Source organism: Mytilus galloprovincialis, chromosome 4 (genome assembly GCF_965363235.1).
Source record: "Mytilus galloprovincialis chromosome 4, xbMytGall1.hap1.1, whole genome shotgun sequence".
Lineage (NCBI taxonomy): Eukaryota > Metazoa > Mollusca > Bivalvia > Mytilida > Mytilidae > Mytilus > Mytilus galloprovincialis.
The window spans coordinates 79,279,304-79,305,030 of record NC_134841.1 but is presented as its reverse complement, the minus strand read 5'-3'; the positions used below and the strand labels follow the sequence as shown (position 1 = coordinate 79,305,030).

Genomic DNA, 25,727 nt, shown 5'->3' with positions numbered 1-25,727 from the left:
GCTCAGGTAATCTATTCCTGAGGGAGAAAAGCCTTAGTTTTTTCCAAAATTCAAATTTTTTTGTTAACAGTTAATTTAAAATTATGACTATATCAATGATAATTCATGTCAGCACACAGAAGTGCTGACAACTGGGCTGGTGATACCCTCGGGAAATTTAAACTCAACCAGCAGTGGCATCTTTTACACTACGACCAATAGAAATCTATATATTGTGTCTCCAGAATCTTATCTTTATCCGCCAAGGATAGAAAGAAAGGAACTGGACCGTAACCCTTGGTTAGAGCAACCTTGTAAATCATTTGGGTGAAACACTGATTGAAGACGACACACATTCTATTCCGAGGATATCCGTTCACTGGTAAAGAAGGAAATATAGACGGATACATTGGTTCAACTTTAATATGAACGGACATGTATCCTGTCACTTGAATAAACCCGTAAACAAATTCATTCTTTGAATTATCTCAAAGCAATAATACTTTTGCATCAATGAGTTTCTGTTGTTTTCAAAAAATTTGAATTTTTAAACCTGTATTTAATATATAGAGTAATGCGTATTATTATACCATCGTTGTCTATATCGGAATCGCAGGCATCACCGTATCCGTCCTGGTCAGTATCTATCTGATCTGGATTAGATAGAGAAGGACAGTTGTCACATGCATCGCCGAACTTGTCTTCATCATTTCCTATGTGTTCTTGGTCGGGATTCACAACAAATTCACAATTGTCCTGAAAGTCGTATTATTTATTTTTAAACATCGGTTACGTTTTAAGAGAACGTTGATTTTTTCAATGGACAGTCGACATTCACATACTTCTTGTCAAATTTATTTCTGTATTCGTGTGATCGGGATTATGAAAAAATGAAAAGAAAGTATTTTACTTGATCTGAACAGCATATATCCTTTATATGTCATGTTACTTAAAATTCTGAGAACAGCAAGCAGGATTTAGGGAAGACCGATCATGCATAGACCAGAAAGCAACACTACGCATAATAAAAGAAAAGTCCTTAGAATGGAACACCTCGCTACTGATTAACTTTGTTGACTTCGGAAAGGCATTTGACAGCTTGGACACAGAAACCCTCTGGAACATGATGGCTCATTATGGAACACCACAATCATTCATAAGCATCATCAAAAACTCTTATAATAACATGATTTTTGGCCAAAACTGGAGTAGTACAAGGATGCCTGCTATCACCTTTTCTTGTCCTTTGGGCAATAGACTACATCACGAAAGAAGCAACTGAAGGGAAAATAAAGGGAATCCAATGGACAATTTGGCAACAACTAGAAGACTTGGATTTTGCGGAAGATATAGCCCTTATATCCAGTTCACAACAAATGCAAGTAAAAGCAAAAATCAACAAAACCAGCTTCATCTTTAACATTCCAGGAAAAGTATGGAGTGCCAAGAATATCTCAAGAAGCACAAACATAAAGATTTTCAATTCTAATCTTAAATCAGAACTCTTGTATTGATCATAGAAATGGAGAACAACTAAACCAATATTGTTTAGACTCCAAAAGGTTCATCAACTACTGACAAGGCAAGCACTTAAGTGGAACCTTCAAGGAAAAAGAAACAGAGGACGACCAAGAATCATCTGGCGCAGGAACACAGAATCTAAAATGAAGCAGCAAGGACACAACTGTAACACATTGGAAGAGCTGACGGTAAATTGAGTTAGATGCAAGGAGTTCGTCAATGGAATATACTCGCCAGAGAAGCCAAGGGCCTAAGTAAGTAAGTTATTAGTACTTAAACTTCTGTGACCTTGTTGCATTTTCTATCAAATTGATCTTGATATAAGGGATATCACAGTCAGACACTGTTAAGTATGTGTAAAATAGAGTTGACAATTGTTTGTAAACTTCTCTTGATATCTAGTACTTTTTTTATTATTTGAATACATAAATAAATTATGTCTGTACTTATTATGAAATTTTACAGAACACATAGCTAAATATCGATGGTCTGTAACTGAATCGACATATAAAAAAAGCGCGAGTTGATGAAGATAAACGTTCGACAGGAAACTGGTTTTAGCTGCTATATAATTATAATTTTGAATACCGGTTACTTTTCATGATGTGTGGCTTTGTGACTGAGATTTAGATATATTTGACTTTCCAGAGATGAAAATATGAAAATACTTACTGGAGAATTTGGTATCCCGTCATCATCTATATCGTCATCGCAAGCGTCACCTACACCGTCCATGTCCGTATCTTCTTGGCCACTGTTTGGAATTACACGACAATTGTCCTAAAAGAGAAAGGGGAAAACAGATATTTTTTTCGCGAAATTTGATGATGAATTAGATATAAAAAGAAGATGTGGTATGATTGCCAATGAGACAACTATCCACAAAAGACCAAAATGACACAGACATTAACAACTATAGGTAACCGTACGGCCTTCAACAATGAGCGCGGTATTAACAAAAAATTTAACTGCCAATTCAGGTAAGACAGAAACGAAAAAACTTAGACAAAACGAACGCTTACAAGATGCGAAGAAATTAATCACAGACAATAGATATATGCAGATGTGGTATAAGTGCCCATGAGACCACTCTTATAAAACTCTTTAATTTTACTGCTTCAGAACCATAGATAAAAAGTTTATTAGGTTAACGTTTGCTTGCTAAGCATCCCGTGGCATAGAATGATGAAAGTTTGGATGCCAAAAGCAGTTAAAAGGTGGTACAAGTTACATCACTTTGCTTATTTTGAAATACTAAGGCTTTTCAATCTCATGAATAGATTGCTTTAGATGTATTTGGCAACTTTTAGGAATTTTGGTCAATGCTCTTCAACTTTGTACTTTATTTGACCATTTTAACTTTTTGGGATTAAATCGTCACTGATGAGTCTTTTGTAGACGAAACGCTCGTCTAACGTAAATACAAAATTTAATTCTGGTATCTATGATGAGTTTATCTAATCAAGTACTTTACATACCCGTAAACATCTAGAGCCAGAACACTCAAGTGGTTTGTCTGGAACACCGTCAATGTCAAAGTCTTCTCCACATATATATCCATCCCCAGCGAAACCAATATTACACTGTAAGAAATAATTTTTGGAAATCATTAAAAATTAGACCATTTCTGAAGTGCTATAACATTTAATTTTGAAGTAAATTTCTATTTCGTTCTTACAAAAAGAAATGTATACGATTGGTTAAATGGAAAATAATATTTCCGTGTAAAACAACATTTATGAATAAAAATGCTGGTTAAAATGAAATGAAAAATTGCATAGAAATGTAAAATACTATTACTTGACAGAAGAATCCTGCTTTACGTTGGTGCTTTATACATCTGGCATTGATATCACATTCAGATTCCTGGTCTGGACATTTTGTTCCAAGTTTCTTACAACCATCCGTCTGGCTTCCATAGTAACCATCGATACAAGGTCCACATACAAATGATCCCTACAATTACTTTCAACATGATGTCTTGTGTATATACTGTAATGTTATGCTAAAAGAATGCAAATCGAAATAAGCATCGTACGATCTTGCTTTCCATTATTCCAACGGCTTCATAAAAAAACCGCCTTAGATCTTACTCTACCATTCTAAGGTAAACCATGTCATCCAAGATTTGCAAAAACCCTTATCGAATCGACAATCATCTGCTATTAGTTATTGATTCAGGGGGAAAGATTCGGAATGTAACAAGGGGACATTCGCAACTCATTAGTAGAGTGAAACTAAAAACGCCATGGTCAGTCGAACATATAAGGTTTTGACAGGACGCATTTTGGTTGTTATGCTTTCAAAAGTTTCATATTTTCTGGAGCGGACCTCTATGATAGAGGCAATTTCAGAAAAAAAGTATAAAATTACAAAAATACTGAACTCCGAGGAAAATTCAAAACGGAAAGTCCCTAATCAAATTGCAAAATCAAAAGCTCAAATACATCAAACGAGTGGATAACAACTGCCATATTCCTGACTTGGTATAGGCATTTTCTTATGTAGAAAAGTGTTGATTGAAACTGTTTTTATAGCTAGCTAAACCTCTCACTTGTATGACAGTCACACCAATTTCATTATAATGACAACTATGTGTCACTTGTTATGAGAGAAGAGATATCATATCATACGTGTTTTCAAGTATAATTTGAAAGAAATACCTTTTCGATAGGAAGGAGATATTGTCTGATGAAGAAGTAGAAATTTCGGTCTATTTTTTACTCATATGAGTTTGAGTTATAGTGAAGACGAAAAAAGAAAGACAATACTCACAACAGTATTTTGGCACACAGAAAAGTTTGCACATCCTCCATTATCGATTCCGCATTCGTCAAAGTCTGAACATATCTGTAAATGATGATATGTTATAAAACAACATCAATTGTTGCCTTTTGTCATCTTGTCGCCGTCTTATTGTTGTTTCATCCCTTGTTTCCATGTATTGACTTTTTCGAAGTATAATCTCTGTTTGGCGATGTAACGAACATGAGAAAGCACATATTGCAAATCAAGAGTCCCACTGGTGAAAAGTGAAAGATTTGAAAACGGAAAGTTGCTTTTTAGTACATTTGATCTTTTCATCTAGTTTGAAGATAAATGCTCGAAATCGACCACTTTTGTCAAAAGTTTATGTTTGCCATCTTTGCATTTACATGAAATAATCAGATGTATGCCGTAATCTGTTTGAGAACCAATTTAAGATTTATTTGTACATGTATGTATAATCTCTTTTCTAGGTAAGTGATATTAACATTCATGTAACACAATAGATCTCTATCTATGTTTATAAAGTTCCTTTTCTCCAATATACATGTACTACCACTAAGAAATAAAGCAACGATCAATGAGAAAATATATACCTGTTGTGTAGTGGTGTCATTCAATCCAACACCTTTCACATTGGACCCAGTATAACCTGATGGGCACTCTGTACAACGGAATCCTGGCTCCAAGTTGATACAACTGGTCATATTGCTGCATGGATTGGACAGTTCACACTGATGATGCATACAAATGAATTTGTTAAAGTATGATCAAGTATGACTGTCATTCGTGTAATACTAAGATTAATATTAATAAATGAAACATAGTCAACCCTGGGCAAAATATTGTGACTCCGTTAAAGTTTTCCTGTACTCGCCTGTATTGCAAGAGGAACTAGATTCAAGAACTGGCTTGATCGAACAAAGACTTTTGATTTGGCACTGCATAATTTAGGAGTAAAGGACAAACACTGGATGTGCTCAAAGTGGAAAGAATTTGTCGTCATTGCAAGCAACACACTACTGAACTTTAAAAAACAAAATTGTAATGTAATTTTCAGTCATTTCATCGAACTCCTGTTATTAAATAAGTACAATGGTCGGTGTAGGTAAAAGATTGATAGTGCATTTATCTATGGTCTTTAATTTAGGAGTATATGTACTTTTGTCATTGTTGACATTAAGGAGCCTGATGGTGCATATTTCAATTTATTTTGACAATAAGACTAGTGTTTTTCCCTGTAATCAATCTTTTTTTTTGTCTTTTCAGTATTATTCTAATCGAGAGAAAGACCATAAAAGCTTTAGACTCTAGAGATATTACACTTATACCGACAGACATCATTAATTAGCCTATCGTATATGCTAGTTTGATTTTTATCTACATGAAATAGTAGTCTGTGATTTTCGAGTATGAACGGAAGAGCACATCTATTCAACTGTGCATGACACTGACATTAAAAAATGTTCTACCTCATAATTTGTTCGAGTAAATATAAAGCCAACCTATATCTATCTTTGTTATGATTTTGTGTAATATTTCATTTTAATTCAACCGACCTCGTCTATGTCTGAACAGTGGGTACCATTTCCTTCGAAACCTGGAGGGCAGTTACCACAAATATATCCATCTGTGACATCCTCGCATGTTGCTCCAGGAAAACAAGGACTAGGACTGGAACTACAAGTAACAGGAAGTGACATGCAGCCATTAACTGTCCCGTTTCCAGTCATCCCACTTGGACATGGTCCGCACTGGAAACCATCATCTGTATTTGTACACACAGATCCATCGAAGCATGGCTCAGACGAGCACGTAACAATTATGGTGGTACATTCGTTTTTCAAACCAGTTCCGGTTTTACCAGATGGACATGCACCACATGTAAATCCAGTCTCTGTTTCAGAGCATTCTACCCCGTCATAACAAGGATCTGAATTACATGATGGTTTGCATCCATCCCTTTCACCGTTACCTTTCATTCCTTCTGGGCAAGCACTGCACTCATATCCAGTTTTTGTGTCATTGCACAAAACTCCCTCAAAGCATGGATTTGTATTGCAACCAATGATAATCTTTTTGCAATCAGCTTTGCTTCCATTTCCGGCGAACCCGATTGGACAGTGCCCACATATATGTCCTGATTTTGTATCCGTACATGATACATTTTCAAAACATGGATATTTATCACATTTTATTATAGGTAACTTGCAACCGTTTTTTGTTCCATCGCCTTCCATTCCAGACGGACATTTTCCACATTTATAGCCTTTCCTGGTATTTGTGCATAACACTCCTTCAACATACAAAAGAAAATAGTTTACAATACACCTTAATTATAAATGACAATCGAACAAGCTGACTCGAAAAAAAACGGAAAAAAAACACTAGTACATATTTTTTTAAGCCAAATTGTCTGCGGGAAATATACAAAAGACAATTGAATCATCACAATCCCATATATTCGTAAAGTCTCTGAATGTAATCTTTCGTGAAAAGTGTTTTATTAAGGATGTCAATGCGGTGAAGATTTACTAATCGAGTAATCGTTGGATTTACCGAGCGATTTTCGAGTACTCGCTCGGTAAAACATCTTCAAATTGGAAACACAAAATTATACCCATTTTCAGTATTGTAGGGTGTTTTCTTGAGAACATTAAACACTTTTTACTATATCGCTATGTAATTGATGTCAGTGGCGGATCCAGAAATTTTCATAAGTGGGGGCCCACTAACTGACCTAAGAGGGGGCCCGCTCCAGTCACGCTTCATTGATTCCCTATATAAGCAACCAAATTTTTTCCCAAAAAGGGGGGCCCGGGCCCCCTGGGCCCCCCTCTAAATCCGCCTCTGGATGTTTGAAGATTTTCAAATGTCTTTTATGTTTTTTGCATATATACAGGGCTTTTATTTCATGTTTCGTTACAATTCGATTTTTGTTTGTATTTTAATCGATACAGTGATTGCCTCGACGAGATTAATAAACTCATCATAGATATCCGAAATGAAATTTGAACGCCAGACGCACATTTTGTATTAAATTTAAAAGACTCTTCAGACGCCAGTATAAAAAGGTCCAAATAAAGAACGAAGTTGAGGATCCATAATTCCGAAAAGGTTTTGACAAATACAGCTGAGATCATTTCATACTGAGGTAGAAAATTCTTTTTTTTTCTCGAAAAATTTAAAGTTTTGTGAACAGTTAATTTGTAATTATGAACATATCAATACAAATTCATATCAACACATAATTGCTGACTTTTGACTAAGGAAGGAAACCGCAGGGGCGGACCTAGTCATTTTTCAAGTGGGTTTCCACCTCAGGATAAAGACATTTATAGCAAAAAAATGGGATTCCAACCCTGGACACCCCCCTTTTCTGTCCGCCACTGAAATATACACCCGCAGTGGCATCTACTCAGTGATTGTAAGCACAGTCACTTCCCTCCAAAAAGAAAAAAAGAAAAATCAAGTATACCTTAAAGATATATATGAAGAAAAAAAACATAGACATGTATGATGGTTGTGAATTAATCATAGATATCAAAATTTAAATTTTGTGTCAGCTTTTAAAACGAGTTTAGTGGTTCCGTGCCCGTTTATTTCTGTAAAAACAACAATTACTTGGGAATGTGCTTTTTTTTCAATTTGGTGAAAAACACGACATAATTTTTTTCATCTTTTTCGTGTTATGTGTTGTTTTTTTCTTTGTTTAATTTCTTTTTTAGATCATTTAATGGATTTTATTTTGTTCGTTCTTTCACTTATACATGACATATTAAACACTACTTGTTACATACTATGAGTACATAATGTCTGTCCATATTTTTAATTGCAAACAAAATCTAATAGTATACCTTTAAAACAAGGCTGCAGTTTACAGTTGGGCCGCAAAAAACACTTTTTACCGTTTCCTTTGAAACCAGGAGGACATTTTCCGCATTTAAACCCTCTCTTTGTGTTTCTACAAGATACTTGTTTGGAACATGGATTATCAGCACATGTTAACTTCTTCAAAGTTAGCTGATCCCGTGGAGCTAGAAAATTACAGGAAAAATTGAGGTGTTTTATGAAGTCTAATTTACATATCTCTATATAATCCTGTTGATATGTGGTTTATTCAAAGTAAGCTCATAGTAACTCTGGTACGATGCTGTTCAATGCAAAAAAATTGTCCAATTTTAATTTACTATAACAACCGTGCTTACCTTAACATAATAGATACTATATACTGTGTCTGAAGGAGGTCGTGGCATCAAACCCCAGCTGGTACAGGAACAGTTTGAAAGGGAAATAATGTTCTACTGTTACCTTTGTAATACTAATTATTTAATGGTTAATCAGCAATAGTCCCGTGTTAACAACTTCTTAAAATTAAGCTGAAAGTACACGTTATCTGTGCATGTTGTATTGTTGTTTGTTTTTGGTTACAGTGTTTCTGTTGTTTCGTTGTTTTCTTCTTATAATTGATGCGTTTCCCTCAGTACAAGTTTGTAACCCAGATTTGTTTTCTCTCAACCGATTGATGCCTTTTGAACAGCAATATACTACTGTTGCCTTTATATATGACTTTTGAACATCGATATACTACTGTTGCCTTTATTTATATGAAACTGATTGACGAAAAACTATCTATAGAATATTGCTGTTTTTAGGTATTCAAAAATTCTATATCTACTCACCTCGCTCTGAAAGTACTGTACACATATCACATTTGTTGATGATTTCCCGAAGAGACCGTGTTTCAATAGCCTGAAATGGATATATTGCAAGATGCTGATAGTCTGTTGTCTTCCTCGAATCTTGTTTATAACTATTTTTAACACAAACTTGATTAAGCTTATCATGTCCATACGAACAAATGCCAACAAATCATACTCAAAATAGTTATATCAATGATTTCGGAATAGTTCTGAATGATAATTTAAGTTATTTAAAATTGAGAAAGGAAATGGGGAATGTGTTAAAGCGACTACAACCGACCATAGATTAGACAACAGCCGAAGGCCACCAATGGGTCTTCAATGTAGCGAGAAACTCCCGAGTCCTTCAGCTGACCCCTTAAAAATATGTATACTAGTACAGTGATAATAGACGTCATACTAAACTCCGAATTATACACAAGAAACTAAAATTGAAAATCATACACGACTAACAAAGGCCAGAGGCTCCTGACTTGGGACAGGCGCAAAATTGCGGCGGGGTTAAACATGTTATGAAATCTCAACCCTCCCCCTATACCTCTAGCCAATGTAGAAAAGCAAACGGATAACAATACACACATTAAAATTCAGTTCAAGAGAAGTCCGAGTCCGAGTCTTTAGTTTTTGTAAAGTTTTCTCATTGCTGATTTATGGATGAACTGAAAGATATGGATCAAATGAATTATGGATGGTTGTTATAACGAACAATGAAACTAGATCTCATCATCAGGCAACATCAACATTATTTAAGTGCCATCGTGTTAGGGACGACATCAAAATTTCAATGAAGGATAAAAAACTTAATTCACATAGTTTTTTCACTGACCCCCCCCCCCCCCAACCCCTCTTAACTTAATTTGGGAAAAATCGATTGACTCATATGGATATATGTAAAAATCAATGTCAGATAACCAAATCTTGCTGCAGTTCAACCCACCCCCACCCCCAAACTATTTGAATTAAGTTTTTCATCTTACATTGATCTTTTGATGTCGTCCCTTATGGTACAGGACTAGTCGTATCGTTTTATTGTATATTGAAACATTGATAGCCGGTTCAATTCAGGGGCAAATAGTTTTAATTGCAAGAAAAAGAATGAACAAATAATTTTATTGAAGAAAACAGTTAAATGTCAAGCTACTTACAAACAAGGATGGTGACATATGAGTTTCTATACGTGTATGGATTCACTATGCAATCCTGAATATTATGTTAGTTTTTTGTTTTTCTCCGTATATAAGAAAATAGCCATCCATTCGAAAATCTAAAAAGGTAAGCCGAAAAAAAGGCATTTCCCCTATATACCTAAGTAAATTTGTCGCCAAAATTGACGTTTTCCTATGAAAATTCCAAAAAAACAAAAATGGTGACCCCCATTTTTTATTACATATTCCGATGTAACTCGATTCAAAGTACACGTATGCCAAAAATTTTGGAAATCGGGAGATATGCCATTCGGTATCGTGTTACCTTAGTGTAATTATGATACCACTCCGGTTTCATAATGAATGTACCAGATTACACTCTAAAAACCAAACGAGTAACACTCAAAACAGTGTACTTAGAAAGTACATGTTCATTTTTAATTTGCTGAAAATGTTTGTGGTCTCGTATTGATAAAAATAGATTGCAAGTACCGGTATAAGTTCACACCTGCTTTTTAATTTCCTCTTGTAGTGATTTCACTGAAGTCGTCAACTCTTTCAAAGCATCTGTCAGCAGATTGTTGACGTCTTGAACTAAAAAAGAGAATAGGAAAATCATGATTGTCAACAATAGATACATGTGAAAAAAGATTGCGCGAGTCTCCAATTAATATGTACGACACCAATGCCTTTCTGTCTTCAGCCCAGTCAACCAAGAATATATGAACCAATGCATATTCTACCTTGTCAATCGATTTTAGTCTCGCAGAAAATGATACACTTACTTCAGAATTACGAAAGGATTTGGTTTATAGAAATCAAGGAAAGGCAAAAAGTGAATATCATGCACACAATATTAACACAAAAGTTTTACTCATAAAAAAACAGTTTTCATCTCCTTGTTTCGAAAAATGAAGCAGAGAACTTAAGATAGAATGTACACATACCGATCTTATCAGAAGAATCGAAGTGAACCCATTTACATTTTATTAAATTTTGTTCAGACTGTATTTTTATCTTTATATATCTTTTGGTTCCATGTGTCACTTGTTCGCTGTCTCATTGACGCATGCTCGACAGCTCCTTTTGTCTATATTTAACTTTATATATTTACAATGATTGACAGTTTCCGTCTCTGTCCTATAACCATCACCACCATTCGTCTGTTTATTTGGATCATCTGGACCTTTGATTACATTTATTTCCACTCCCCTAAATTCTCTGGCGGGTATTACATTAGAAACTTCATTCTGTTGCCTTGTAATCGGAATTCCGTCCCTTTCCGGTACAGTTATTACTTGTGATGAACGTTGGTGGGATTTTGGAAGTGGTAAAAATGGTCTTTGGGACGGTCTTGTAAATGTTGGTTGTGGTGTACTACAGTGTTGTCTCTTTAAAATCATATGAATGTCTGCATTCCAGTAGAAGTTGAATTCATCTTCTTTCTTCTGTAAAAAAATATTTGAAAATATGAAAATGGTATGTGACGTTTCTTTTTTCGTCTTCACTAACAATATTCATCAAAGGAAAAACACCGCCAGCCCTATCACAGTTAATGAATTCTTTAGAACGTCTTTTGTATTGTAGCGATGTTATCAGTGCTACATAGTCACAATTTCGAAAAAGCTACTACTGACCTCAGTTTTACTCGATTGATATTAATTTCTTATACTGTATAATGTTTTAATGATAATAAATTGTTAATACTGATTCATTGAATCTGGTAAATGATTTATCATGCATACTTAAATCTTGCGTACATATTTCACCTTTGGACAGGTAACAAATGCCTAATAACCATTAATTAAGTAAAAGCAGGTAAGATCATGTATCTGCACAGCTGTCGAAACAGACGTCTTAAAAAACAACTGCATGTTTGAATAATAGAACTCAATTATATTAATAGAATAAAGCTGTTGGAAGGAGTTTAACATCAATGTAAATTTTGTATCACAATCCCTATTTTCTTGGCGCTTCCCCACCTTGTTAAAGTCATTTTCGAGGAATACAGAAAAATATCGTCGAATGAGTTTTACAGTGTTCTATGTTCACTTTTCATAAATCAATGTACTGAAGTACTGAACATCGGATGACCGCAGGTTTTCGTGGATGGTCAAAAGCACATGTCACAGAAACAGATCACATCTATATACCTTATACTGAGGTTAATTCACAGAGATATTTTTTTCTGCTACACGTTCGTGCTTGAATAAATGTCAGGAAATTCAACCTCACCGTAATAACTATTATATTGTAGTGATACAAATCAGTATACCTTGGACTATTATAATAATCTAATAATAGTCCCAGAGAATACACTGGTTCCAGTCTGTGATCTTAGCCTAAAAATTTGCATAAAAATGATGTTGAATAAAAAGGGAACTTATCTCCTGCACCATTTAGAAAACACCATATTTTCAAATTAAACTGTCACAATAATTATATTATGTTAGTTCACAGACACCACATGGTTTCTCTCTCAATCTGTAGGTGACAATTGTTGCAAGAAGGGATAAAAATGAAATACACAATACCAATCAAGAAAAATATCTTTTTCTTCATTATATATGTGATTTTGATTTTTTTACAAAATTTAATTTTTCAATAAATTGCAAGATCAGAATAATTTAAAAACCATATATAAAAATAATTAGTTTTCAAATAAATCTTGAAAGGCAGGATACATCAAAGTTTTATTTTTTTTTTAATTTAAAAAAAAGGGGAGGGTCAACCCCAAATGTGCCTGTGCATTTTTCAAAGTTTTACAATTTTGTGTTTAAAACATCTGTTAGTTAAGTAATATTACCGGTCGCCTTATCAGTATGAAATGACAGATTTATAGTACTACTTAACCAATTTATAATTGAGAGAAGATATGAAATTTTCACTTTCTTGTGCATGGATCTAGGACTGGGTTCGTTGTTATATATTATATTAATATTACGGTTGCATGTATATATAATTTTCATCTAATTATGTCATATCATTCTATTCTACTATTATCATAGTACAGTGAAAGTGCATGGTGGACACTCTTCTGTAAAAAAAAAGCTGTAAAAGCAATTGCTGCCATGTTAATGTTTTGGGGACTTTTATTTTTCATCCACATATATAAGAATTAAACCTGACATGACTAGAGTGATGTCTAGTGAGAAGCAAGAAGGTTTTAACTTTATAAAAGACTTTCGCAGAATATGTTTTATATTTCACAAGGAGACAGTGGGGGTGGGGGTGGATTGTCATCACAGACAAACATATTAAATTGTCTTTATACGAACAAGAACAAACAGCTCTTTCATTAGCGTATTTAAGGCTATAAAAAGTTTGGGCTTCAAATGTTCACACAATTATTGACTTTATGCAGAAAATTCGTCCTGGTATAACATTTAATAGTTCACAAATGATACGTGATTTTAAAGTAAAATTATTTCTTATAACACTGCAAAAAATTTCATTCATATTGATTAAAGTGGTATCCTCATAAAGTGCATTGAAATGAACAGTTCTATTAGAGCAAATATCGAATTCCCTCACAAAATGTTATCACACACTATAGTAAGGGGTGTCAGTTAAGTTTGACTATTTTCATATTTCAGACTACGTATCTACCTGTGTGACCTGTGTAGTGATTTTGATTTTACGATAGATTTATGAATGAACGATAGTTTTATGAATGAACAAGAGCACCTGACCTCTTCCTTAAACACCAATTAAACATATAAAACCGTATTTGTAAGAGATAATTCAGTCCAATTTTCAGTACTAAATCAACAACTAAAATGATTCCATATATTGTTGAAACATCGTACGACCGGAGAACGGAAATCGCAGGTATAGAAATGCACTTTTTTCACTTGTAATGACCGCGGATCTATAATTTTTATAGATTGGTTGAAAGCCCAAAACTAATTTGCATAATTTATGCATGTTGGAAATTTAGGCGATAGCAATACATCAAGATCATCCTCTGTAAAAATAAGATATATTTACTATCCAGGTGTAATGTTATTTCTCCTTCTATTAAATATCTATAATACGAGATTTTTACATTGTGAGAGTTTTTTTCAGAGCTATATATATTTTTTCTATTTCCCGACACACTCCCATTGAATGATAATAACTTGTAGTTGCTTTAAAATAATTGTTATTAAAATGATTTCAGTAGTTCTATGCTTAAATTGTTTGTACGGTTTCAACTCATTATGATTAATGCTTAGCAAAATAAGCTTTCCTGCATGGATTGAGGATAATACACAATTGTAAAATCCATGGTCTATCTTTAAAAGAAATGAGGGGATAACTTTCTAAAACGACATTGTCTTTCTTGAAGTTTTCCATCTCCAGAAAGGGGGGTCCTATATTTATACTATGTGCTTGTCTATTAAAAAGACAATTACTCTTCATGTCCGTGACTTTTTATGTCTTTATCTTTATCAAATATTTAGGATATTGCGTTTTTAACATTTATTTTCCAATTCCCAACACAGAAGAATTAGACTTACAACATTGTAACACTCACACAACGATATATAAGTGTTAGGTCCAAACCTGTAAAATTATAAACTTACAATTGTTTGTTTACCATACAACATTGCTTTGAATGGTAATTTTGACCTGGTTTGACCTTGGCGCACACAATTTACGTAGAGATCAGCAACATTTCGCTGCCGAAATAGATTGTGAAAATGAATGATCATCTTAATTCCATCTGTAGTTTTCAGCAATGGTGTTTGGAATGTCATAGAATCATCGCCAACAGCTCGTGAAGACGATCTAATGATTACTGAAAAAGACCAGTAAGAATATGTATGTTGAAGAAAACATATAACCACTACTATTGTTGAAAAAAACCTTTCGCTGACTGAAGTAACGACAAGATTATATTGTCCTGTTTTTGTCTCATACAGATTTAATTTTCTAAAATATTGTCTCCACTACATAATTCTTGACTTGTTTTTATACACAAGAAAGAGTAAGCTATTGTAGATATAATGTAGGCTGTTAAGATAATCGCATGCCTTATCTTTACTGCAATAATGTATTAATTACACTCTACAGTGTTTAAAACAGTGTTGAATGATGTTGTTAGATTGCAGTCTTGTGGTTTGGTGATTTTGAACTATAACTGTGTGTCACATTTTCTTATAAGAATAATAAATACAACCGGGTTTTTATTAAAATAAAATATACTCCATAATGTGAGTTACCTTGATTTACATTAAAATCTATATACACTGCAAACTGTGTCCCTGCAACAAAATCCTGTCCACTAAACAGGAAAGTAACTCCAGATCTCTGCACACTGGAAGGGGGTAATTCTCCACTCAGGAATACATCTTCCGTTCTTGAAAATACTTCGTACAGTTCATTATCAGCAGCTAGAAATATATATTAGGAGATTTGACAATTTAAAAAACGATTTAGGATTTTGCACATTAGTAGCACCGTATATAAAAATAAGAATATGTGGTATGATTGCAAATGAGACAACTGTCCATGAAGTGGATGCAAGCAATTTAAGGCGAATGTTAGCCTTCAACAACGAGGAGAAAAATCCCACCGATTGGTCGGTTATTAAAGACCCCGTAATAAAAAATTAGAAACAAATCCATTGAGAAAACTGCATCATTTTCAACCCACAATTGTCCTTTGATAAGTTAATGGAGCCCGGGTAAAAATAAAAGGATACCAATCGGGTCAAAGTCCTAAAGAAATACAAAATGAAGATATTTAGTACTACAGTAAAGTCATATAAGACACTAATATGCCAAATGCTAAATAATTCAACAGAGAAATCCAACGGCCTGGTTATGCTAAAAAGAAAAACAAATATAAAAAGCACCAATCAGCGACAACTGAATTACAGGCACCTGATTAGGGACAGACTCGTACAGAACCTGACCGGCATAACGCATTTTTAAGAGCATAACTTGTCATGTAAGCCGAAACAGTGATGTAACAGCGCAACATAAGAACAAGCAGTAAATCGTTTGGAGACGTCTTGGTTCATCAGGTCGGCAAGGCGCACACAATACTAACAAAAACACATACAACACAAACATGAGAAGATACAATAATAAAACGAAAACAATTGAAGCATATGCTTTAGCTAAAATGCAATAAAGAATCGAAAAATTAAAGAAGAATTCTCAAAATTGTTTGTTTTATAAATGACGAGTCATCAAAATCGACACTAGCGGTAATAAAATTATATATATTCAGAGATCAAGATTTCAAAACAAGCGGTAATAAAATTATATATAGTCAGAGATCAAGATTTCAAAACAAGCGGTAATAGAATTATATATATTCAGAGATCAAGATTTCAAAACAATGATAATAAGGACATAGGTTAGCTCATTGTTTAGGAAAGACATTCGAACCATATGTAATGATAAATTGATCAAAAGGAAGACAATAGTACTACGCAGTTAGAATAACTCTGCAACTAGAATTTGCATTGCCCCTCCGATGGTTCTAAATGGTATTGTGGGGTTATTTTCCTTGTCTGTGCGCCCTTCTGTATGTCCTGTCCGTCTGTTAGTCCGTCTCGTATCATATTACAAATGTTGGTCATTGTATTTTACCATTAAGTTGTGGTCACATCAACTTAAAAATGCTTTCTAAATTATTTATCAAATTACGGTTGTGACCCCTGGCTATTTTTATTGTTCACTGAACTTAGAAATGAGGTAGTATTTAATAAGTACATTCTCAGGTTTACGTTTTTGGCTGAGGCAAATTACCATGAAGTTGTAGCCATACCAACTTGAAAGTGAGTACCCATGATCATAGCCCTCAGTCGTGAGTCAAACTTTTGAAATTTTGTGCTGAGGTACGATTTTACCCAGGTTTCACAATTTACTGATCAAGGATAAAATAATAATGTAAATTATAAAAATATGAAGATATGCTAATGCCGTAGAAGTAAACAGCTATAGTACATTCTCAAATTAAAGTTTTTAGTAACAGCATTGCACGGAAACAGTGACTCTCACTTTGATTCGACGTTTTTGCACTCGAGGAACGAACCAGGAAACCACAATGCTTATTTTATAACCAATGATGTACATTAGTGGTTTCTCACAAATCGTTTCAACTGTAACTTCTCTAATTAAATGAGACAAATTCTACATCTTTGATCGCTTTTTCATATTCTCGAGCACGAAAGCTGCACGTGTAACGCACATTTTTTGTTATTATTAAAAACTATTATATAATTATATCCTTGTGATCCAAAAAACGATATTGGTATGTAAAACTTCCGGTAATCCATTAGCTCTTAATGTGCAACATTGTCAAATAAAAGATGATTAATTAGGCAGTTGTTCTGCCTTTATGGCACAACATACCCGACAAAAAATACCAGGTTAATATTGCTGATGACAAAAAACCTACTGCATTCTTTGTCAATGAACATTAAACAAATACTGCGGTATCTTTCAAAGCCTTAGTGACCGAATGAAGATCGAAATGCAGACATTTTAATGACAAAGCCTATCATGATATAACAATGCCGATTGCATAAGATTTCGGAAAAGGTGGTTTAAATTAAGTAGGCTGCATGCATGTTTCAAATTTTATCACTCTGTGTAGTCATTGTGAAGTACAATGCAGGATTGTTTAGCATATTATCATGACTTAACAATGAGCAGGGGACATTACACATTAAAATTGATGTAATATATGATAACTAAACACCAACCCGTTTAATACAGCCGTATTTATTACAGGTACTAGTAATAAACTTGAAATTTAAAACCACTGGATGCTTTGTCAAAGAATTTTTATCATATTCTGCGAATTCTACAAACGTAAAGTTCGTTATCTTAATTCAAAAGAAAGCTATTAAAAGCCCTAAAATGACAAATGTAAAACAAATAAAACGAGAAAACTAATGGCCGGATTTTTGTACAAAACAATAAACGAAAAACATATATAATATACAGCAACAAATGACAACCACTAATTTACACGCTCCTGAGCTAAATACAAATAATATAAAAGGGTAGTGAAATAAATGAGTTCAGTGAAAACTGTTGTATTTGATTGTAAAGTAAGTAGTTGTAACAGAATTGATAGATTCACTCAAAATTAGGTGTAGTTATGAGTTATGTTGGTGGCAAGAAATAGAAAGCCCGGGGATTTCGGGATTTTCCCACTTTTCATAGCTTTTTTATGTGTCCCTTTCATAATTTTTATAATGATAATTGTTTCGCATTTTACGTTTATTATTATAGCTTTTGTAGTCGGCAAATACAAATAAACTTTAAGTATTGCAAGCCATTTTTTAAAACCTCGATGAGAATTTATATATATATATCATAATTGCAAATAAAGGCAACAGTAGGATACCTTGTGCAATAGTCATAAATCGATTAAGAAAAAACAACAATCGAATTACAAACCAAAACCAAGGGAAACACATCAAATAAGACAAAAACAACGGAACAAAAGAAACACTGAACTGCAACAAAAACAAACGACAACATACATAAAAAAGGACTATTTGATAACAACTGCCATATTTCTGATAGGGTTCAGGACATTTACGAAAAATGGTGGGTTGAACCTGGTTTTATGGTTAACCATACAGTTGTATTTTTAAGAATAAATATGATCGTATATATTACAGAGATGAAAAAAATAAATATGTAGCTCTTTTTTTTAACATTCTTATTAAATCAAAGTTTTGACCTTCAGAGATATTCCTTTTTTTTTTGGTCTTTTTAAACCTTTGAACCATCATGTATCTTAGATTTCACAATGAATGTGAGGTTTATGTCATTTTGTTTAGTTATACGAGTTATTAGTAACAAGTAGAATTGATTAGGTTATGACTGATGTATCGGAGGAAAAAGAAGTGGTGAACCTATTATGAAATTAATTTTTCAAATGAAACAAAAGATTTTTCTCATCTCTTCTAGAACACAAAATAAAATCAAACAATTTATTTATTAATTATTTATTAAAAAGGAACAAATAAATATTATATGCCAATGTTATATTAATCGTCGAATTTAGAGTTTTCCTCTTGCTTTCGATTTCAACTTTTAAAACTATAAAACTACTTAAACACACTACTCTTGGTGGTATTGCGGAATGGATGCACGAAGTTATAACAGGCCTTTAACATCAGTAAGATAACACATATGGTGCTTTAAATTTTACGAGTATTGGTCTTTTGTTGCAACTTAAGCTAAACACTGCATCTAACAATCCAAGAAATAAACTAGAGAGACGCTCTCCACGGATATAGGTTAAAAGCAAAAATCAAATTTGGGTTATATTTTTTTTTTTACTTATCATTAAGGTCAAAACCAACGTTCGATTTATTTTGAACGTTGCTAATTAGGAATATTCAAGTCTTACTATATTTACATTATCATAAAACGTTTTATTCCATATTGCTAAAACTTTAATAGGTTCTCTATATATGAATGGGATTTTGAATAAATAAGCATATTCACCGCGCAAAACGTCGCGTGATTTTATGTATATAATTTTGGTAAAAAACGTTTAATGTACAATTGATTTTGGTAAATATTTTCCATTGCATACATTTCTCACGGAATATGGAATAAAACAATTACTGTCTTTTGCTTTCGGTAAATATGTGGTTTTATTGACTTTTGAAAAACTGATGATATTCACTTCGGCCGTTGGCCTCAGTAAATATAGTGAATATCATTTCTTCAAAAGTCAATAGTACCTACCACACATTTACCTCATCAAAAGACAGTATTCAATAGTATAATATTATAATGAGTGATGCATCAAAGAAACAGAGCCGATTGTAATCGGTACATAGTGACCATATTCCCGTCCCTGATTTTTTTCTAGTATTGTGTTGCTATCTTAAAAGGATGATGATGGATTGGCCTCTAACGTCCGGGGACAAATTTTACATGCCCACGAGGACAAGAACATATGTTGCATGTGCTATGAATATAAGCCATATTGTGTAATACCAAACCGACACAATGACCTAGATTAAAAAAGGACTGGTCCTAAAGGTTCAGTCAGCAGGAAGGCATGTAAACCTACCAGGTCCATTATTCTGACTACGAGCCGACCATTTTTTTTCTTGCTCGTAAATGACACATGCTCGACGGAGAAGCAGAAAATAGCAATTGTCTAAATATTTAGTAAGGCCCAACTTGGGACCGTACCCACGAAACCATCGATGAAGTTGTAATATTTAATTCTCGAAAGCCTTAGATTCAAACTCGAAAATTAAAGGTTAAAACTGGAATCGCAAATACATAAATAAACTTCGAAATAGACATATAGATCTACTTTCGTAGAAGCAATTAATCAAACGTAATTGTTTTGTTAATGCGGGGTTCACACATTGCCGATTATTGCTCCTGTTTGAGATCAGACAGCGATACGACACGAAAAGTGAAAAAGTCGGATTACTTTCCTCAATTATCTGGAATGTCCTACCATTGTCTGAACGCAGTCGTTTAAGTTCGTAACAGATTCCTACGGGTGGGGAAGGGTCCGAATAGTTCGGCGAAGCACCCTGACAGTTAGGTGCGTCCCGTAACATTCGGGGAATCTCAGCCGATTTTGTCTAGTCTGATTACAATCGTGCATATGTTATGACAGATTCTGCTGTATCGGATCAAAATCCTAACAATGTTCTGTGTATTCTGGACGGCGTCCTGTGGAACGGGAATGATCTGGAGAAATTTTTCATTGCTGTTTTTCTGCCGATTGAGTCCAGATTTCATCCAGATCTTGTCAATTGCGAACCGTTTTTGCCGAAACCGTTCCGGAATAGTCCCGTTATTAATTAATACGAAATTCGTCAATGATACCCACGTCAGAGTCCCGACAATTGCAGAATAGAATACGACTGAGACCAGGCAAAGCCGTTTGCAATGCGATAGAGTGGACCGTGATAGGGTTACGTTCCGACATTACCTGATCATCCCGAATATGCCGACAGTTTTCGAACGGATAACTTCCGTCAGCGTCGGTTCACTGTTTGGCCACTGTCTGATCTCTGTCGGATTACACTCGGTAGAATCGGGACGCAGTCGTGACAAACTCGGTCGAATTTTATCATGGCAGGCTAAAGATAATAATTGAATTAGAAGCGGATTGACAGTGGCGGATCCAGAGGGGGGCGTAGAGGGCGTACGCCCCCCCCTTTTGCTCGGACTTTTTTTTTTTTTTTTTTGGGGGGGGGGGAAATGATTAATCAGACTAGATTTCGTGAACTTTGCCATTTCCCATGTACTACGATTTAATTTTTATGCGACAATTCTTGACTTATAAAGATATTTTTCGCTGGAATTTACTGATTATCGAAGTCATGTGATTCTCTGTGGTGGATTTGACCTGCAGTGCGTCGAAGAAAACGTCTCTCAGTCATTTTAAAATTCAAATTACAGTAACACATTGCGTAGGCTGAGGATGACAATCATGACACCTTCGAAGCGACACAGGATTTAACAAGAACGTATTGACTTCTATTTCACTATTCCACCAAACAGAAAGTAATGCTCTAGACTATTACACTCTCATGAAAAAAAGTTCCACAACAATATTATCTAACTACGGAACATGTTTAACCCCAAACGCCCCAGCCTATTTTAAAATAATATAGCTGAATAATGATCCCCAGTCAGTATAAGCTCTATATAGATTTAAAGTCGTAAGTACGAACCATTTGAATTGAGGAGACAGCCTTAGATATTTGGGAGAAAAAAAATTACTGATTTTTGCCTTAAACAAAAATTCTGGACGCAAAAGAAAAATCTTGTCCACTTTTTTGCTATTTGAAACGAAAATTCCCAACAAAATTATTTAGCATTAAATGAACATGATGAATAAAAGCGGGCATATTTTTTTGTGGCAGGGGTTTTCATGTCTGACCGAATGTCTGTTTCGCCGAACTGATATATATGGAATACTTTTTTCAAGACCAGACTGCAACCTGCCTGCTGGGTGTGACCTTTATGTCTCCATTTGTCGGCCGTCATTCATAAATTCGTTGTCATTTCAGACTCATTCTTAGCCTTTGATAGATTTGGAACCCTTTACTTCCCATAATGTTGTTGGTGAACCAAACATTTGGATAAAAATTGCTTGTATGTTTTTTTTTAACTCGTGTCGGTCGTATTTCAAATTCAATCGAATAGCCCAGCGTATATCGTGTTTACAACAAGAAATCTGTGAGGTTATTCTAACTTAACTTATATCATACAGTCGTGCGAGAATTTTCCATGTCTATGTTTTACTGACAAATCCAACATTAAATGTATCAGTACATAGCTTTGGATCCATGATATCATTTTATGGTCGACACTTAATAGGGAGAATACAGCATCGAAAATGTCCAACCCTTACACCTTAACAGCAACTACAAAATATGCATGCCCCACGCCAGGACCCGTTTAAAACGTGTATATTTCACTTATTTTATGTTTTTAGTCCTAAAAAGGGCCCAAAAAAATTGTTCGCCCCGCTCCGCTCGGCAAAAATAAAAACTACGCCCCCTCTTTCAAAAATCCTGGATCCGCCCCTGATTGAGAACGGGATTATCGGGATAAATTCCCTTGGAAACGGTTGAAAATCGACGCTTCCTGAACAATATCTGATTGTTGTCGTGATTAAATTATTTGTTTTACAAATTTTGATTAAAGTTTGAATTTCCATCCACGATTCACAGGATCTTGATCAGACTTTTGACAAATTTTAAATCGGGAATGGTCCTGTCAAGGACGGCAGTCAAAATCCTGAATGTGTGACCCCAGCTTAAAACATATAGCCACACATTTACAGGAAAAACATATGTAACCCAAAAAATATTTTAAAAATTAAAGTAAGAGTTTGAATTAACAAATGTATTTACTACATAGTAAATATAACTTACCTTGACGAATCTGGGATTCGACAATTGTGATATATCCAAACATAAAAAGAAAAATACTTAATTCCATATTCCAAAAATATTCACTATTACAATCAAGTGTATATATCCATTTAATAATTTTTTAAATATATTTACTTTACTCGAACTATCTTATTGAAAGATTACTGAATTTGATGAATAACTTTATTGTATATCATTGCATTGTTTCCACTGAACGTATAAAAACACTAATACAAACACCATACGTTTCTATTCGTTGATTGGCACATTCGAATGCAAAAAGAATACACTACGTTTTCCTTTACTGTTAAAACCTTGTCTCCCTGCAAGCAAGCAAATAGATAGAAATATGTAATACGTCAAACAGAATATAATTAATTGGTTTGATTACCTGTCTTTTATTGTCTATCATAATGGCATATCAAGTTAGTGCGTCTTTATTGTATGATCTGCTTTTCACCTTTTGTTATAACACTGACCGAGGAAAAAAAAAAAAAAAAAAAAAAAAAGAGGGTTGAAATTTCAAAGATTCTGTATATAAAACGTCACGGTACCCAAATTGCAACGATTACCAAAATTGCACCTATTTAGTAAAAGTAGCAGGTGAACTCTTACATGTTTTCTTAGAGACGAAACAATTTTTTTTTTATTATTTAACATTATGCACGTCTTTTAAGATAAGGAAATATGTTCAAATATGATAATGCACAGAACATTCACAGAATACATCAACAGATGAAGTTTAACTTCAAAAAGGTAAAATATATATAAACGCGAGCAAATAAAATATGTTATAATCCTCCAATTCTTAAGAAATGAATAGTAACCATAGATTGTTTGGTTCTGGTCATTTTAAGGAATTTTATATTGATGGCAGATCTCTGAAAGTCTATCTAAAATTGATTCATTGGTTTCTCTTTCTCTAAACTTTGTCAGATTTAGTGCTTGACATAATGTATAGACCATTTTTATTTCTGGAACTGTGTCGGCTTCATATAAAGCCTAGTAAGACCGTACTGGCAAGTAGAAAAAAAAGATATACTTGCAGCAACCTGAGGTAAGAAATAATAACTCTGATCTAGTCTTCATTATGCCTTTCTCAAAGTAGCCTGGGTTTTTGAATATAAAAGTAAATGTTCATGCTGATCCAAAATTTGCACTGATGAACAAAAGATGAAAATCAGAACTGGCTGATGGTAGCGATGTTAATTAGGGTAAAAAACACAAAGAGAATTATATAGTTTGGCGCTCATGTTAAATTTTTAGCAGAATTTAAATTCTAGATTTTTTCAGCTTGTAGATAATGCAATCATTTCAAAACATACACATTTTATCAATATGCAAGTATTTTCACGGTCATATCCAACCGGTTATAATTAAACCACAAAGCCCATCCAATGTCATGATCCATTCATCAGTTTCTTCAGTACTTATAGTTATCTACATATGTTTTCTTTGTAATTCACTTATTATTGTAATAAAACAAGAATAAACATGTTTTTCATTTGAATTTTACCAGTTATGACATCAACTTAAAAATAAATATGTATTATGATCGCTTTAACATGCAAAGCAGCGTGAATACATTGGATTGTTTATCACATTTGATTAATTTTTGAAATAAAATATCTCTTTTCTCATCCGCCTTCATGTTTTATTTCATTTAGCAATCAGTTTGCAAAGTCTTTAAAGTAATATTCACGAAGACCTTTGACGAGGTCAATACCTCCTTTATATGTTTTATGTTGTGAGAATCCTTGATTTATAGATGATTTAACTACAGATATCTTTTTCATTGGCAGTTCCATCATATGTATCTTATGTAAAAAATCTATGATTTATAAGAAAAACCGAGCACAGAAAAGTTTATCAAATCGTTACCTTCCAATAATTTAAAATTTTTTATATAGATTATACCATTGGTTTTCCCGTTTCACTGGTTTTATACTAGTAATTTGTGGGGCCCTTTATAGCTTGCTGTTCGTGTTGAAGACCGTTCCTTGACCTATAATGATTTACTTTTATAAATTGTGACTTGGATGGAGAGTTGTCTCATTGGCACTCATACCACATCTTCCTTTATCTATTATATTGGAAAAGTGGCAGGGAAGACAGCTATATGTATGTAGCATTTCATATGCATCTGACATTTAATCTTCTACTCAATCCACTGCTTTGACTTTCGATTCTGAAGTTTTTTCAGTTTCTTTTCTTAAATTAACATTCAATAATCGGCCGAGGTTTGCATTATCGAGTACTTTTGATGGATCTTATAAGTTTGTTGCCTCTATTATGCCAGGCTTTTTTTTTTTAAGAAGTCATATCATAATAGCTTAAAAATTTCTATTTACTGCTACTGATATTTCTAAATAATCCTCAAATCTCAGTATTGAAAGAAAACTGAGTAATACCTTAAAAACACTGGTTTTAAACATTTTTTTCTGTATGTTTTACAATGCAAAATTTTAAAATTATAAATCAGAATAACAAATTGTAAAAACACTTGTTTTATGTAGGTATTTCAATATTCAAATTCCACAAGTTTTCGTCAACTGTTCTTTTATACTCTTTCCAGGCGAAACAAATAAATGCAAATACAAATACAAATATTTATTAGCACAAACTCATCAACAATAAATGCATGGTTAAGGCTCATGGTATATTAATTACACAATTGATCATACATAATAATTATTGTAAATAATGTCTATATTAATATGTAAT

General features: G+C 33.7%; 1 protein-coding gene across 1 annotated transcript in view; it reads right to left on the bottom strand.

Moving 5' to 3' along the window:
• The window catches only part of LOC143073060 (uncharacterized), a 47,694-nt gene extending 24,419 nt beyond the window's left edge, over positions 1–23,275 (bottom strand). Inside the window, exons 1-14 of the mRNA XM_076248302.1 lie at positions 23,004–23,275; positions 15,322–15,492; positions 14,683–14,897; positions 11,229–11,562; positions 10,623–10,708; positions 8,949–9,018; positions 8,124–8,303; positions 5,826–6,562; positions 4,863–5,000; positions 4,276–4,350; positions 3,301–3,456; positions 2,979–3,083; positions 2,173–2,280; positions 570–735 (exon numbers count right to left, since the gene is read on the bottom strand). Of these exons, the coding sequence (XP_076104417.1) occupies positions 570–735; positions 2,173–2,280; positions 2,979–3,083; positions 3,301–3,456; positions 4,276–4,350; positions 4,863–5,000; positions 5,826–6,562; positions 8,124–8,303; positions 8,949–9,018; positions 10,623–10,708; positions 11,229–11,562; positions 14,683–14,897; positions 15,322–15,492; positions 23,004–23,070 (2,608 nt within the window). The 5' untranslated portion in view covers positions 23,071–23,275. The remainder of the gene's footprint in view (positions 1–569; positions 736–2,172; positions 2,281–2,978; positions 3,084–3,300; positions 3,457–4,275; positions 4,351–4,862; positions 5,001–5,825; positions 6,563–8,123; positions 8,304–8,948; positions 9,019–10,622; positions 10,709–11,228; positions 11,563–14,682; positions 14,898–15,321; positions 15,493–23,003) is intronic.
• Positions 23,276–25,727: the final 2,452 nt, after the last annotated feature.